Source organism: Larus michahellis, chromosome 3, assembly GCF_964199755.1.
Source record: "Larus michahellis chromosome 3, bLarMic1.1, whole genome shotgun sequence".
In the NCBI taxonomy this organism is placed as follows: domain Eukaryota; kingdom Metazoa; phylum Chordata; class Aves; order Charadriiformes; family Laridae; genus Larus; species Larus michahellis.
Genome location: NC_133898.1, coordinates 83,553,795 through 83,569,978, shown reverse-complemented (window position 1 = coordinate 83,569,978; position 16,184 = coordinate 83,553,795). Strand labels below are relative to the sequence as shown.

At 39.9% G+C, this 16,184-nt stretch overlaps 1 protein-coding gene across 4 annotated transcripts in view; it reads left to right on the top strand.

Moving 5' to 3' along the window:
• The window catches only part of LIN28B (lin-28 homolog B), a 97,465-nt gene that overhangs the window by 13,624 nt on the left and 67,657 nt on the right, over nt 1-16,184 (top strand). For 2 of the 4 annotated variants that reach the window (XM_074578333.1, XM_074578331.1), the window contains one exon: nt 3,544-3,731. In XM_074578333.1, the coding sequence (XP_074434434.1) occupies nt 3,544-3,731 (188 nt within the window). Of the gene's footprint in view, nt 1-1,907; nt 2,595-3,543; nt 3,732-16,184 lie in introns of those variants that run through there. The other 2 variants (XM_074578335.1, XM_074578334.1) reach the window with 2 other exon arrangements.

Below are 16,184 nucleotides of genomic sequence, written 5' to 3'. Positions count from 1 at the left end.
AGGGACAGGGAGAGCTCGTATTTTATAAACGTGCCATTCTGTTACAAGAAATGTAGCCTTGGCCACTTTAAGTAAGTGGTGTAAGCATTGTTTTCTTCCGGTAGCCTTAATTTCTTGTTCATAGCTGGGGTTTCGCGTGTGTTAAAATCTCGTACATTTGTTATATATTAGATATCGTCCGGGTCATAAGATCCAAGCATATAAAATTACTGGTGATTTAATATTGTAAAATAATCGCTATTGTAAAGGGGGAAGGGTGGTTACGAGCAAAAAGGAGTGGTATGTTGCACGAATGCGTAGGGGCAGGTCAGTGTAGGAAGTCGACCTCCACTGTTGAAATAACCTATAGGAAATTTACGGTTGAAGACTGCAAAGGAATTTCAGGATTTAAAGCTTCTGCTCCACTTGCCGGGCTGCTTGTATTTGTACACTTTTGCCCACCCTCGCTTCTTTCTCGCAAACGATCAAACTGGGCACCTTACTATTTCACAGAGGGGGAAAAAAAAAGAAAAAGAAAAAAAAAAAAAGGAGCTAGCTGGGGAATTTACGCTTTCCTGAAAGGCAACAAAAGGAGTAAACAGGCCCATCGGGGCAAAGGCGTCCCCCTTTAATTGGGCAGACTGATCGACGCCACTTCCAAAACAACAGCAAGTGCTTTGCAAATTCATAAAACCCTTGTATTCGGGTTCTGCAACGGATCGTTGCTGCTTTGGCTTTTGTTTGTGTGTGTCCTTGGGATAAGAGAGGATGGCGGGGGCAGGGGAGGGGTTGGGGGGTGGAGGGAGGAAGGGGGTTTAATAAGAAAGTAATTGAGCTCAGGTTTTAACAAGGTATAGGCAACGTTTAAAGGTTATACAATACTGGATGTAAAGTGAGGTTATAAGCGAATAGGTAGTGGTGAGAACAGAAAAGGCAAAATCTGATGTTTTCATACCTTCATCTGTACCTTGACACTGAAGGAGATAGGACAAATGGAAAATAAAACGGAATCTCACCTAATTGTAGGGGAGAAGGGGCGTTACGTTTCTAAAAATATTTTTTAAATAAGCGTTTGGCCGTAAGTGCAGCAACAGCAGGGGCTTGCGAGCACGTCGATAGCCGTGTACCTGCGGCAGCCGGAGGGGAGCTGCCTTTCTACAGGGGCTCTTACCGAGCCCGTTACACAGAACACGCTTCTCTTCCGAGTTGTATCACCCCTCCCGCTGGCACTGAAGGCTTAAAACAGCAGTCCCCGGTCAGCGTTATTCCTCCCCTCTTTGTCTTCTTCCTCCGGCTTTTTTTTTCTTTTTTTTTTTTTTTTCCGCCTTCCTCCTCTCTAGCAAATCCTTTTCTCTGTCAGTCCTCCTCCTCCTCCTCCCCCCTCTTCCCCCCCCCTTCTCCCCCACGCTCCTGGGCAACAATCGCCGCTGACTGAGGTTCACTCCAATGCTAGGCTTGAAAACTGGGCTCTTATTTAGGAAGTCATTAATCACATCCCCTCCCCCGGAAAGAGATGGCGGAGAAACCTGTGAAGTACAATTCTTCTCCCCATCCCCCTCCATAAATGTTTTGAAACGCTAAACCTCCGCACAATTTTCTGGGCCATATTTAAGGTGATATCGCGTTTCCGGCGCGCTTTTAATTTGAATGCGAAATAGCCGCGGCGCACACAGGCACACGTGGGTAGGGAGAGGCAGATTTTATACACACACGCGGTACGCGGGCTCTGCCGGGCACGGGCACGGGCACGGGCACGGGCACGGGCACGGGCACGGGCACGGGCACGGCGAGGGGACCCGGGTCCGGCGTGGGCAGCCCCCGCCCGGGGCTCCGGGAGAAGACGGTGCCAGGAGGAGGCGGCGGCGCTGCGGGGGTTTTCGGGGCGGCTTTTCTTCAGGTGGAAAGGGCGATCCGGTTATACATACGCCCGTGTTTGGCGCAGACGGTAACACCCTGATGCAGCTGCCTCTCCCGACATACCTAGTGCACGTCTATGCACATGTGTGCGTCTCATCTCCGAGCATCTTGCCCTCGTGTGTGCGCGCCTGCCCCCACCTACAGCGGGCACAAATACCCTAAATAATCCCACCCGCAACGTATTTGTGGTTCTCTGGTCTGTATCTAGAAACACAGGGATCTTCTTACGTATTTGTGCATGCACAGGAGCGCAGAAACCCCAGAATAATACGTCATCTCGATTTCCCGTAAAGACGCGTGCAGATTAGCTGTCGAAAAAAAAAAAAAAAAAGAGAGAAAAAAAAAAAAAAGCCGTGTTGGAAATTTCTTGTTCATTCATAAATTATTTTGGTGTGTCAGCCTAGTTGAAATGGCGATTGGCTACTCCTGCCTCCTGCCAACCCCTTAAGGATCCGATGTGAAATTAGTAGCAAGAAAGCATGTAATTGACCAAGTCACGTGTGCGCAGGGGGCCAGAAACGGAGCGAGAGAGAAGGGGAAAAATCAAAAGAGGGAAAGCACATTAGACCATGCGAGCTAAATTTGCGATCGTTCAAAATCAGGATGTTAGATTAATGCAGAAGACCACTTCGATCCACAGGGAAAGTTTTCATCTCACGAGTTTGGAGCAGAGGGCCCGTGGGGCAACATGGCCGAAGGTTAATTTTCTTTTTCTATTGTTTTACTATGATTTTCGCTCGCTCGCTCGCTCGCTCTCTCCCTCTCTCCCCCCACCCCCCCTTCTCCCCCCACCCTCCTTTTAACCCAACTATGCATTACCCTTTTTTAGCAGCTCGCGCAAGGGGGCTTTCTCCAAACCCATTGTTACCCAGCTCAGAAACTGTTCCGTACCGCCCACACCGATTCACAACTTGAAAAGCTTTCAGGGGGCTATTGTTTGAATTGTTCCTGTTTGATTAAGCACAGTTGCAGCGGTGGGATGAGAAAACGGCCGTACACCTGTCCCAACTTTAATCGAAAGTTTATTCCAAGAAGGGATGGATACACGGTGGAAAATAGTGGTTTCGGCGCTGCATGTGCAATAACCAGTTGTGCAATCTACCCAATTTTGCTTATTCTCTCTCCTCCACCCCTCCTCGGCCGGCCTCCCCCCTCGCCCCCCGGTCCTGCGCCTTGCGAGGAGAGACTAATTGGGCTGAGAATTTCTGTTGAGACATGGGATCGGTCTTAAACCAGCAATATTCAAGTAAAGTATCGCGTTCCGTGCTGTAATGTGGCTGAAAGATGGAGTTAAATGGAAAAATACACGTATGTACAGAAACGTGGGCTGCCCTGGGCAAAGAGAGAGGGAGAGCCGCCGTACGCAGTGTTTCCTCTCTGTAACCTCCGGTGATTTTATTTTTTTTAGGTATTTTGGGGGAACGTCGTTTATTTTAGATATTAAGGAAAAAATAAGCTCTGTTCGCCGTTTGCCTTTTGATTTTGTTTTGTTCGCCTCTTTTTTTTTTTTTTTCCCCCTTCTGTAGTAACTCCTTTATACGGTGGCAAAAGGATGTTACCAGAATTTAACTCTTTGCTTTGCATCTTGTGTCCCCCCCTCCTTCTTTTTCTCCCCCACACCCCCTCCCGCCTTTCCCTCTTCCTCAGCAGGGGCGAGTAAAGGTGGAGACGAGCCCGGGAAGTTGCCGGAGCAGGAAGAAGAGGAGGAATCCCAGGTTTTGCACGGAACCGGCCATTGCAAATGGTTCAATGTGAGAATGGGATTCGGGTTCATCTCCATGAGCAACCGAGAGGGAAGCCCCTTGGAGTCTCCAGTTGATGTCTTTGTACACCAAGTAAGACCCATTTTTGTCTTCCATCTCAGCCTGCCACATTTGGTTGAGCTCAGTGGGACTCCGGTTTCATGTGAAGAGAAGTAACCTATTTTTCCTAGGTATTTAGGTCCATCTGTAATTAAAAAGTTGCCTTAGGTCGTGTTTTTGTTGGCAGTGTACAATTTCAGTAAATAAGGTCGTTAGATTGTGCTTAGTTTCTGTGGCCAGATAATGTTGTTTCTTCCTATCTTACTCCTTGGTTAGAAACTTCTCCTGTGCTTTTTATTTATTTTCAAATGCCACATTTTCTTTTTATCTAGGTTTATCATTTGGCACCAGACTCATCAGGAGCAGATATGCCTTTCCTTGGAAACTGATTAAAATTAAGCTTGCAAAAGGATAAATAAATGTCGGGTTTTGTACAGATAACATTTGAATACAATTTTAGATGCTTTTCTTGTAAACCTTGAATTGCTTTTTAAAAGCTCATCTGAGATTAGTTAGTGAAATTAAGACATAATTATAGCGTTATTTTGCAGTAATTCAGACCTGAGAGCGTCCCTGTGGTGATACGCTGAAGCATGTGTGTGGTTTGGTTGCTTGATTTTTAAGTATTCTTTACTGGGGGGGGGGGGGGGGGAGGGAAGAAGTAACGATTAAGGAATCGGATCAAAAGCAGGGTCTGTGTAAGCTGTTTGTGAGAGAAGACGTGCGTGGCTGTTGTTTTTATTTTTAAACATAGCAGCATTCGTGTTTTGTACGTGGAAACTGGCATGAATACCTCCATGCAAAGGAGTTTCAGATGCAACATACGTAGAAAATGATAAAAGTTAAGGGAACTTTTCCCAAGGTCTGTAGCGTGGTTTGTGAAGCAGGAGCGTGTGTGGACCTTCCCTGGTCCTTCTGTTAGTCTCCAGTTGCAAGAACGCTATTTTGAATTTCACCCGTCTTCTCTGTGAGCAGAGAACAGCAGAGCCCTATCAGGTAAAGAGACCATTTTGGGTTTGGCCAGGGCCATGTTAGGGAGGCAAGAAGGCATCTTGACTTTTTACGTGGTTGTCCATTTTCTATGACGTTGTCAATGACGGGGGCAGGGGGGTGTTCCATGATTATATAGTGATTCCCTTTTAATGTTCCTTTTGGTGGCCCGGCCATATTTTGTGGTAACCTTCGTCAGGCTTTTTTAAAGAATACCCTTTTCATTAGGTGAATGAAAAGGTGACTGAAATTTAGAGTACTGCTGCTGTGGCATGTTGCCTTTGCTCCTTGCGGTGTTGGAGTGGATTTCTGATCGTACTGTACCCTATACCTAAGGGCCTGGACATCAATATTACCTGTTTGCAGTTGGAATTATGTACAAAGCGTGGAATCCAATAATGAACTTATTAAATTCTTACATTTCCTGCTTTGTACTGGCATATGAGGTGCCCCTCTCTTTGCTGCTGCTTTTTCTTTTTAGAACTGAATGAATGAGTTACTTATCAAAGGAGGAGCATTCTTCCTCCTATTTTTCTCCCTTTCTTCCCTTCTTTGTACCTTTTAAAGTCATGAACTTGGCTCTTTACAGTTCTGTAAATTTACTTTATGGATAAAAAAAACCTTTTTCTTCATCTAATTTTGTGTTAATACATGTCATTCTTTTTGCTTCCATGTAATTCTTTTTGCTTCACAAATAATAGAAGACAAACATTTGAAGCATAGAAGTGGTGTTGATAAAAAAAAAAAAAAAGCATTTGGAAACAAAAGATATTCTTAGAGCTGTGGAAATAGAGAAGTGTTGAACTGCATGATAACGTGATACATTTAAGTAATACTAGACAAGGTGTGCTGTTCCGTAATGGAAAATAGTCATAGAAAATAATAACAAAGTATGTGGTAAATTTGTAAGTCATTACTCAGCTGTGGCCCCTAAAGGAGGGGACAAGAAGGAAATGTTAGACATGTTTGTTTACACTTCAATAATTTACAATTTATCGATATCCTTAGGTTTCTAAGATACATCACAGTGTAAAATGCAATGAAAAATAGCATGTTTAATTGCACATAAACTGTGCAATGTGTGCCTCAGTCACTTTTAGTATTACTTAGATTTCTTACTGAGTGAATTTATTAGTATTCTGTAATGGATTGCTCTTACAACAAAGAAAATACATTTCTCAGCTTTTTCTTTCTGATGAAATCTAGGATATACATAAACTTTATGGTGGAATGAATCTTCTTTCCATCAGTCAAAGGCAGAATTTTTGTCTTTAATGGGGAGAAGCAGTAACTATTTTGTTTCAGAGTACATTTTGGATAATTTATATCGCTATATAGAATGCTTTGTGTTAGCTGACTAGCTGACCAGTGGTAACAGTAGCAGCCAGAGCATAAGAATGTCTTTAAATCAGTAATGCTATTAACAGTGCTGCTTGTACAGCAGAGTCTGTCGTCTGAACAGCGATTAGGCACTATTCCTATTAGCTTCGTTAATTTGAAAAATTTAGTCATGTGAAAAGGTCTTTTCAAGGCAAAGATGTTTATTAATCTCTTGAAACAAAATATTGCTGTTCAAAACTGCTCTGAAAACACTTCATCATTTATTTGTGTGCATATTTAAGATGCATACATTCAGTTGTTCTACAATGTTTGTAGCTACTGGTATCATTGTATAGAATCAGACAGTCTAAGCAGAGGAAAGAAGTTTGTATCTTATTTATCCAAGTCCTGTCAAGGCTAGCTTGAACCCTGCAACGATATTTTTACTTCCTTATCTTACCTTTGCTTGGTGAGGTTATGCCCAGTTTATGAGATCTTGCTATGAGCAAAAACTTACTGGATGTGGAGTCAAAATTCTTGTAATAGTTTAAGCTCATTATACCTAGACTTCTGCTCTTGCAATAAATAATTTTGCTTTCTTCTTTGGAGTTCCCCCTTGGTTGTGTGCAGATTGTAGTTATGTTTTCTGAAGTCAGTGCTTCACTAATTGTATATATCGATATGTTTTTAGAGGGTGGTGCTTTTGTTTGGACTTTTCTTCCCCTTCATCCAATGAAAGTTCTGTTCATGAAACAGCTGCAGTATTGAGCTTTTCACTTTACCTTTTAAGTCCTTCCTTCAGCACTAATCGTTTTGATTGATCTTCTCTGAACTACCTTCAGGTTGTTCTTACCCATCTGGTGATGAAGTACCTAGAGCTAGATGCATTATTTAAGGTAGAAACACATCAGCCATTATATACGTGCATCTGTGTGTGTGTGTACAATGTAAATAGGCTACACTTATAAACATCTACACTCTTGTCCTTTTTTAGCTTTATTCTGATACAGCTTATATCTTTAAGTCGTGTGTTTGAGTCATTCAGTGTCATATAACAATTACAAGTCCTAAAAACTATTTAATTTTTTGAAGACAAGCCATGCCCAGTGCAGCAATGTGCCTAGTCCACTGGGTTTTGGGTTTTTTTACAAAAAAATGAAGAGTGGCAGTATTAGTCCCGTATAACTTTGTTAAATCCAAGGAATGTGCACCTTCCTGAATTTGGCTCAGTATTGTCATTTGGACTTTTAATAGGTCAGCATAGAACGAATAATATCGTTTGCTTCTCTTTTATGATGTGAGTTCTGCACGTAGTTATGTGCGAATAGCTCCTGTTAAATTTTAGAAAAAGATCTATTCGTCAAGGGTAAAACAGACTGGAGAGGCAAAGTGAGTGAAACCTTTTGTGATGGCCATGAAAAAAGGCTTTCACTGCTAAAGGACTAAGATGACCTCAAGCTTCCATAAAATCAGATAAATGGATGATTGTTAAAATTTTTTTGCATGTTCAAAATTGTACACACTACTTTGACACGTACAGCTTTTTTAGATGCTGGCAGTAAGGCAAAAATGCTGTGGATTTATTTTTTGCAGACATTTTGTATGGACTATGTTAGAAACATGTCTGTTTTCCGTTGCTTAGCACGAAGCCCAGATGTTAAAGATGATAATGAAGAACGGGGTGCTGGATGTAAATAGATGCAATTAAATGCATGTTTGTGAATATCAAGGGTTATCATTTTATGTTCTGTTTCTGAGTAATCTGGTCTTTCAGGATGAGATGGGTTGCTCAGTTTAGAAGATGTTTGTTGGGACCTGGCTCCGTATCGAAATTCTTACTGTGTTAAGGGATTGATAGAGGATTTCTGAACTGGGACCTTAAACATGATCCTTCTTTGGGATCCTCTTTTATGAGATGGGGAGAGGAAGGAAGGGAGGAGCAGCGTGCAGGAGTTGGTGTATTTTGTTTTCTCTTTCCATTAAAAGGAACACAGTTGGTTTGAAGTTTTTCACTTTCATCTGAACTTTCTTACTGTTGCTGCTAGTTACTCTTATTACAAGATTTGATAAAAATGGAAGAGTGCCCTTTTTCTCTCATTGAGTCCTTCTGCACTGCACTATTGTTTCTGTATTATAAATTATGTTCGTATTCTTGCAAGTACCTATAACAAAAGAAGGAGGGAAAATTACTAAGATTATTTGGTTATGATTGTAAACAGAAGAATAAATGGAAAATTAGACATGTGAACAGCATCTGAAACATCTTTCCCCTTAATTTGACCTGATCATCCTTTTTGATGATGAGTTAGGTGCGTATTCTTTAAATTCCTAGTATTTTAGGCACAGTTGAACAACTTTTTCTAGGATAAAGTTGGGCATGGCATGATACGCTGAATGCTGATTTTCTTATGTGACACTTGTGATCCTGTGCTTTCGCAAGGATACCTTCATTCATCTAGCGCATTTTTTACATTACTGCATTATTAGGAGCCTGTAAAAAGCTACTTAATTGTTCAGGATAACTGGAAGTTCTGGGCAAGCAAGTGGGATCAATATTACATTGCACCTTATTGTTAAATATGACACAGCGATGCCCATTTGAAGTACAGAAGTCTCCGTGCAGGACTGTGCTGTTACAAACTTGTCATCTTTGACTTCTACTGGGGACCAGGCAAGCCCGCTCCTAATCAAAACAAAAGTGGCTAGCAGGATTTAGAGAGGGAAGCTGAGGAAGGAAGCGAATGGGGAGTAAACATGTGTCTGCACTGAGCATGTGTGTCAGAGATCCGGCAGAGATCAGACCTTTGCTAAATATGTGGGTGTCAAAGTGTGCTTGGCAGCCTCAACCCCTGTAGAATCTGTAATGGGTGACAGCTGGAGACCCAAAGCCAAGCTTTGGCACTCTCCAGTTGTGTTGGGGCATATAGAGAAAATTGATTTTGAATTATGGGGACCATGGATTTGTGGTGTGGAGTGGTACAGCCTGTTTTTTGTTGTTGTTTTCTTTTTTTTTTTAATGTGTTTTGGCTACTAATTAGGCCCAGTCCTACATTTCAAGTCCTACCTATAGACACACAGACAGATGGCAAAATACTGAGCTTGACGGTTTAAGATGGTTGTCTAAAAAAACTTGTAATTTGGTGTTTAGGTTATGGAGCCACCATCTGTGGAAATACCTCCCAGGTTTCATCAATTTACATCTAAACCCAATGTTATAGTGCATTTTTATCGATAGACGTATGTAGTATTTAAATGAATGGCAAGTCCCATTAAACGTAAATGGTGTTGAACCAGATCAGATTTTGCTGAAGAAGTTTAAAACTTAAAGATTGACAAGTAAAAATCACAAGTGGCCCAAAACCAGAGGCCTGCAATGGGACTATTTTGTCTTAAGAGAGATTTCCCTCTTTGGCAGAGCAGTAAGTACACCCTTTCCAGAGCATACTATCCTCCTTTTCTCCAAGACTGAGGAAATTGTGCACAGGGGTTGGGATACTGTGAGGAAGAGGATATTTTGTCTGGGGCACAAACATAAGATATCAAAGCAGATACATGAACCAAAGCTAAAAGGAAATGAATTGTCAAATTGGGAAAAAATGTTGTTATTGTTGCTTGTCCTGGTTTGCAACGACATTACTGAGGTAGTAAGTATATCTAGACCCATCCAGAGTTTTGTTTTAGACTCTTTACAAAGTATACTCCCATGCAAATATTGTTTAATTAATCTTCCTTATGTAACCCATCTGAATAGAGGCCTGACATCTTTCCCCAATAATTATCAACAGAAGCAAAATTAGGCTCATCAGTTTCTACAAAGGTGTATAAAAGTGACTGTAAAGACATAATTTAAGATCCTAAGAATCTAGAAACCGGAGGGTAAAGACTCTAGAAACTGGAGGGTAAAGACCGTTTATTGTTTCTTAAACTAATACAAAGAAATCAGGATGTACTGCTTATGTTTTTTGTTCCCTGTATTTAAGGGTGCCTTTTTTCCCCTGTTGTTAAATCAGCTGTAAGTTATCATGACTGATGGAAAAGTATTACGCTTCGCTCTCTCTAAGGGACAGTGCTCAGGACAGGTCTGGGCTAGCTTTTGCTTGCCGGGTATCACTGGTGAAAGCAGTGAATCCTTCAATTGCTTCTACATCAGCAGAGTATCAGTAAACACTTCTGCGTCGAAGGTGGGGAAGTGCTTCTGGTTGCTTGAGCATGCTTAGTTGGAGAAATTGTTGTCCAAGCCTTTCTTTCCTCAGATTTTTCTGGCTGGCCCTGACTTAAAATGGGGGGTTAACTCACTGGGAGATGGCTAGAGGAAATTCCGGGTCCCCACTCCAGAGATGGCTCAGCTGCTTGAGGAGCAGCTGTGGAAACTGCTGCAAGTTTCACAGACCACTGTATTAAGGAAAACTGGCACTGATTTTGATTTTTTTTTTTAATTTATTTTTTTTTTCCCCCTAACATGCAAAGCTGTAACATGCAGCAGGTTAGCAGCTGCTCTGCAAGCAGCTGAGTTGGCTTTGCAGCAGCAGTGTGGGGAACAGGTGGAGGTTGAAACTCCTACAAGCCACCCTTCTCGGTGGGAGTCCCACGGCCGTGATTTTACTTTTGCGTTTGGCAGCAGTGGTGCCGCTTAAGTGAGCTTCAAGAGCTTTGATAGCACTCTCCCCCGTTGAGCTAGCTAGCATAAGTGTTTGTGAAGCGGCTGCATGGCAAACCCAGCTGGGGAAACTTTGGGGTTCGTATCTGATTTTTTATAATTTTTCATATGGGAGGAACCCCATGTTCCCCACAAATAAGGGTGGACAGTGCTGGCACTGTGAAAGGGCAGCCAAGGATGCAAACAAGGAGCTGCCAGGGTGTGAGTTGAAGGTATGGGAGGAAAACAGAGCTGGAAGCTGTCACAGAAATGTGAATGAAGCTGCAGTCTCCCCTCGTGCAAAGTGGCAGAATAATGGTGTTACCTTCAGCTGGGGATGGGGAGATAACAGAAGTGTTAGTGACTTTTCAAGAAAAAGGGCACTTGTGGGTGGTGGAATGAGTGCAAGCATCTGAGCTCTCCTTGGAAGTGGAATGTTTGAGGAACCTTTTTTGGGTTACGCGTCAGTTCAATCTTATATGTTTCTTTTTTTTTTTCTTTTTATTCATTACAATTAAGCTGTGGCATTGAAATATTTTGAATTGCAGTTTTAAAACAGCACTATTTATAAAACAAAAGCAAAAAATCAGAAGGAATTTTCGATTCATCAGAACAATCTGTGTTTCTTACTTCTACAGAACAGAAGAAAGTATATTTACAGGGCATGTTCACAACAATTTGGATATATCTTTTAGCAGATAGGGAGAGCTTAGAGAAATTTGTGGATAACCTGAAAAATATAGCTCCCTGATTATTCCATATGTATAACCTTTAAAATGTATCGATGCGTTTAATTTTCAAAGTTATTTGTCTGAAAGTATGTAGAATATTCTATTACCAGTGCAGGAGCCAAGAAAATCCCATGGATACGTTGCATTCCAAAGTTGTAACCTTGTGCTAGAATTCAATTTTTTGGAAGGAGGGAGGCTGAAAGGTTTTTTTTGGTTTTGTTAGCACCATAGGTTAGTATTTTCACCTGTTAAAATCTGAGTGAACGCATGTATAATCAATATTTGGAGTGTATGAATTTGTCTACAAAATCAAAGTAATATGCCATGACTACTACCAATCTTATGATGCTCTGTTAGAAAACGCTAATGTTATTACATTCATAAGTGTGTACTTCTCACGAACATAGCTGATAGTGGCTTTCCCATCAAAGATAATTCCCAGAGAGGCCCTCTTCTAATTAGTCATGGTAATTTATAGGTATGCAGTGTAGAGGGATTTTTCTTTTTCCTAGATTGCTTTTATTATAGTGTCACTTGAGGCTACTTTAACATTTGTGTTATAACTTTGTTTATGGTTATATAAATACATGCACCAAAATAATCCCTGGACTGATACTGAGAGTAAAAACGAGAGCCCTTGTGTACTTCTAGTAGACTAGAATAAACATGGACTTGTATTTTTTCAAAGTACAGGTGTCTTTAAAATCTCTTAATAGTGCACGTGTGCTATAATTTTAAAAATGTTTTATTTCATTTTACAACTGTGTTTTGCAAGCTAGTAATCAAAATCTTGGTTGGTTTTATGGGCTATTTGTAATAATACAATCTTAGTGGAAATACGGGGTTTTAAAAAGCCTCTGTTGACCATGTGTAATAATTTCTGAATATTCTTAGACTCGTTATATTGGAAATGAAAGAAATATATAAAAGTTTTCATCTAGAATTTACCTAATAGACCCAAGCTGACTTCTGTAAACTTGGGAGTAGTTGAGGGCTTAACCCATGTATTTAATAGATATATATTGCTGTCTTACCCTGTTTAATTACAGACAGCTTGAGAATTAGCCATTGTTGACACTGAAGTGGAATAAGATCAAAGAATTATTCACAAACCTGTTTGCTACCCTCTCCCCCCAATATTAAAAACAATAGTACATCAAGTGAATGGGAAGTTGAGAATTATTTCAACCGTAAACAAAAACTCCTCCTTAATGTACTGAAACCATGACATCTTTTCTTTTCCTGCGGATATTACAGATCTGATGGGCCAAACTATGCTCAATCTTTTCACGTGACATGGTCTCACTGATTTGTGAAACTTGCTCAATAAACTAGACAGCATTAGGAGTGGATTTTAAGTCACTTATATGAATGTTCTTACTGGAAGTATGTAGTTCACGTCCTTTTGGTTTTGTAGGTGTGCTTTTCGTGGTCAAAAACTTGAGGGCTGTATTGTGGTCTGATTTCCCACTGGTGTTCCCGGTACAGTGCCAAAAATGTAGAGTAGTAAACTAGGGCTTGGGTCATTGCTGCTTAATTGAAAGTTAACTTAAAATGATACAACTTAACATGAAGTCAACGCATCAACTTCACAGTTATGTAATTTGTATATACTTTTCACAATATGCTACCTTTTTTGGTACCGTGAGTGTATAATTTTTAACGTCTTACCTAAATTCACCTGACCACTAATCTGCCAGGCTGCCTTGATGCAAAAGCTCTTGAGCTGATGATGATGTGGGTTGTGTTTTTGGGTTTTTTTTGTTTTTTTTTTTTTTATCTTCCTGTTGAAAAATTGCTCAGCCCCAAATCATTCCCTCACAGGAGGAAAGAGGTGTAGAAGTGGTATGTGAAATCCTCACGATGTGAAAAAGACGCCTCTCCATGGGTGCAGGCAGGTTCTGTTGAAGGGGAATGAAGTTCATGCTTGCACTGAAAGCACATTGGGATCTTGAACGGTTAGTTATTGAGTAATGTAGAGCCAGTTTGGGCCACCTGTACCAGGCCTTTGATTTCCGGTAGGGGTAATAGGATGTGTGGTAGGTGTTAGGAAAAGTGAAAAACTTTGTAACTGCAGTATCGTGTGTTCACGAGGGGAAGGATGGGAACCCTTCTGGCAGAGTCCTTCATGACCTGCCTTTCTCCCCGGCCCGTTACGGGGAGGGGGAAAGTAGCTGAACCCTCTGTCCAGACAGGAGGGGATGGACAGTTTACAGATTTGGAGGCCTCAAATATTTGTAAATGCAGTTAGTAAAAAAAAAAAAAAATACCCATTTCGCCACAGTGCTTAAAAGTTCTTCACTACAGTAATTAACTTCTTATTTGTTTGTCTGCTTCATTGTTTGGTTTTGGGACAGTGTGTGCATGTGTGTTCGTTAAAGTGTGTTACATTTCTAATGGTTGTTTTATATGAATCAGTCACATTTGTTTCATGTTTTCATGTAGCGTGTTTTACAAAAACTGGAAATGTAGGGTGGAATTTAACCCCGTAAGGAATGCATGGTTTCTTGCGAAGGGGTGTGTGTGGCTGTAGCACGCACACGGATTTTAACTAACAGGACATTCAGGGCATCCTGGTCATTGTGCGTGACTCTGGTTTAGAAACTATTGCAACTAGAAACAAAGATAAAAGTAAAATAATTTTTAAAGGCATTCCTAATTGGCTTCAGAAATTAGTGATAGTTGTTAAAGACAGACATTACTTATAAGGTGGTTGATCTGGATGTGAAGGAGGTGCACGAATAAACAGTCATCAGAAATGCAAAGTTCTCTATAAAAAAACCTCTTTGTGTCACCATTAACTTTAAAGGACTAGTCACAAAGCGAGGACTGTGGGATTGAACTGTAGATGATAAGGGAGAAAAATATTTTAAAGGTGCCTTGTCAAGATGAAAATCATATTCAAGACTTTCAGGCAGAAATATAGTACAGCTGAAGATAAAATCTTTGCGTAGACTAACTGGAATAGGATTTTGTTAGCATTAATTCACGCTATTGCAAACTCTTAATGCAGCAGTAAATACCACATCTTTCACTAAGGCGTGCTTCATTCTCCTGCGCTATAGTCTCTTATCTACACGGAGAAAGTTGGCTATTAGATTCTCCTTTTAGCAATGCCTTCTTTTCCTCAAGAATTAAAAAAAAATAATTACTAAATATTCTGAAATCTGATCTATCAGATTTGAAAATGTTTAAAGTTATTTAAATTCAAAACTTTCTGATTCAGAGGGTTCCTTTAAATTTGATCTATGTCTACATTGCCTTCAGTAAAGACAATGACTTCTGTAAAAAAAGAAAACCGCACTTTCCATTTTGTATGATGTCTTTGCATTTAATGACTATATAACATTTTTGCAAGATAGTAAATACTTTTCAAAATTAATCTGCAGCCTGCTTTGAGCAACAAAATCTCTTTATGTTTAATAATGTAATGGTAGATTCGGTTTCCCCGAAGAATTTTTATTCATCTTCATTAATTTCTTTTCATTAAGCAATTACAAACTTTTAAAAATGGCAGATTATTTCATTTTTGTAATATAGTAGCTTCTTTTTTACTGACAATTATTGTTAGTTTATCGGAAAGTGATAGCCCATTCCATGCTTATGTGGGTTTATTGCTATTCTTTTTCACACAGATAGTACTTCTTCCTTCAGTGTTCCTTTCTCTAACTGGTGACACCTCTAAATGGACGAAGATTAGGCTGTTAAAATGGCTACAGTTGTAGTACTGTCCTTTTGCCAAAGATTAATTATTTTAGTGTTCATTATTCGATAGTATACTCAATGTTTAACATTTTCTATGATTAGAAAAATGATTAGAAAACTATTAATATAGTTTTTTTCATATGGGAAACAGTAATTGGTTTTAATTATCTATAAAGGAATACTATGCTTTTGTAATGTGTTTTTCTTTTATCCATATGTAACTTAGTATTTATTCTCTATTGATAGTATGTCCATTACACGGAGCTAAACCAGCACTGACCACAATAGGTGTCATGAAATGCAACTATATAGTATATTATATTCTCCTGAGGTAATTGGCATAAAATGATTGATTTTTGTTCTAATATTTCTGGTTTTAGGATGATGAATATAATCTATTTATTAAATTCTTAAAAACTGGTAAACCTTAGCTTAGTTTCTGTTTTCTCCATCCTTTTGACCGCCATTTAAAAAGTACGGTGTATTTTAGCTACACTTCCAGGACCAAATGTTACTAAGAGAAGAAATGTTGAGCCAGGTGATCTCAGTGAAACGGGGATCAAGATGTTTCAGTGGGTATGCACAATTTCTCTCAAGGACTTTTTTCTGATAGTTTCATTTGCAAGCTTAGATTTAAAACAGAAAAGTTTGATTAAATAAACATAAGGGGGTTTTGTGTATATCAACTATCATTCGGTGTATTTGTCTTCACGTTGTTTGCAAGTCTTTTGCAATCTTTAAAATGTCCCTAAAAGTAATTATATTACAGTGTTATTCGTATGAACTTATCATATATGAATGTTCATCTAAATTTCTTGCATCAACATTCAGCTGAACCATGTACCTTGAGAGAAATGTGACCCCTCTGTATTTACATCTTATGTGGCAGAAGATACTCCCTTGGCTTCCTTTGTTCATTTTCACCGGGGTCTTCATTAGTTTAAGCGTAGGTTGGCCATTTTGTGGACAAGTTTGAAATTCCTGGCATTTCAGGTCTAAAAGAGGACTAACTTGGCAGATAATTATTTACTGATATGTAAGAGAATAAAAACGTGTACTGCTCTATAGTCTTCTCCACTTAAGTTAACGTGTGGAAAGTTTAGT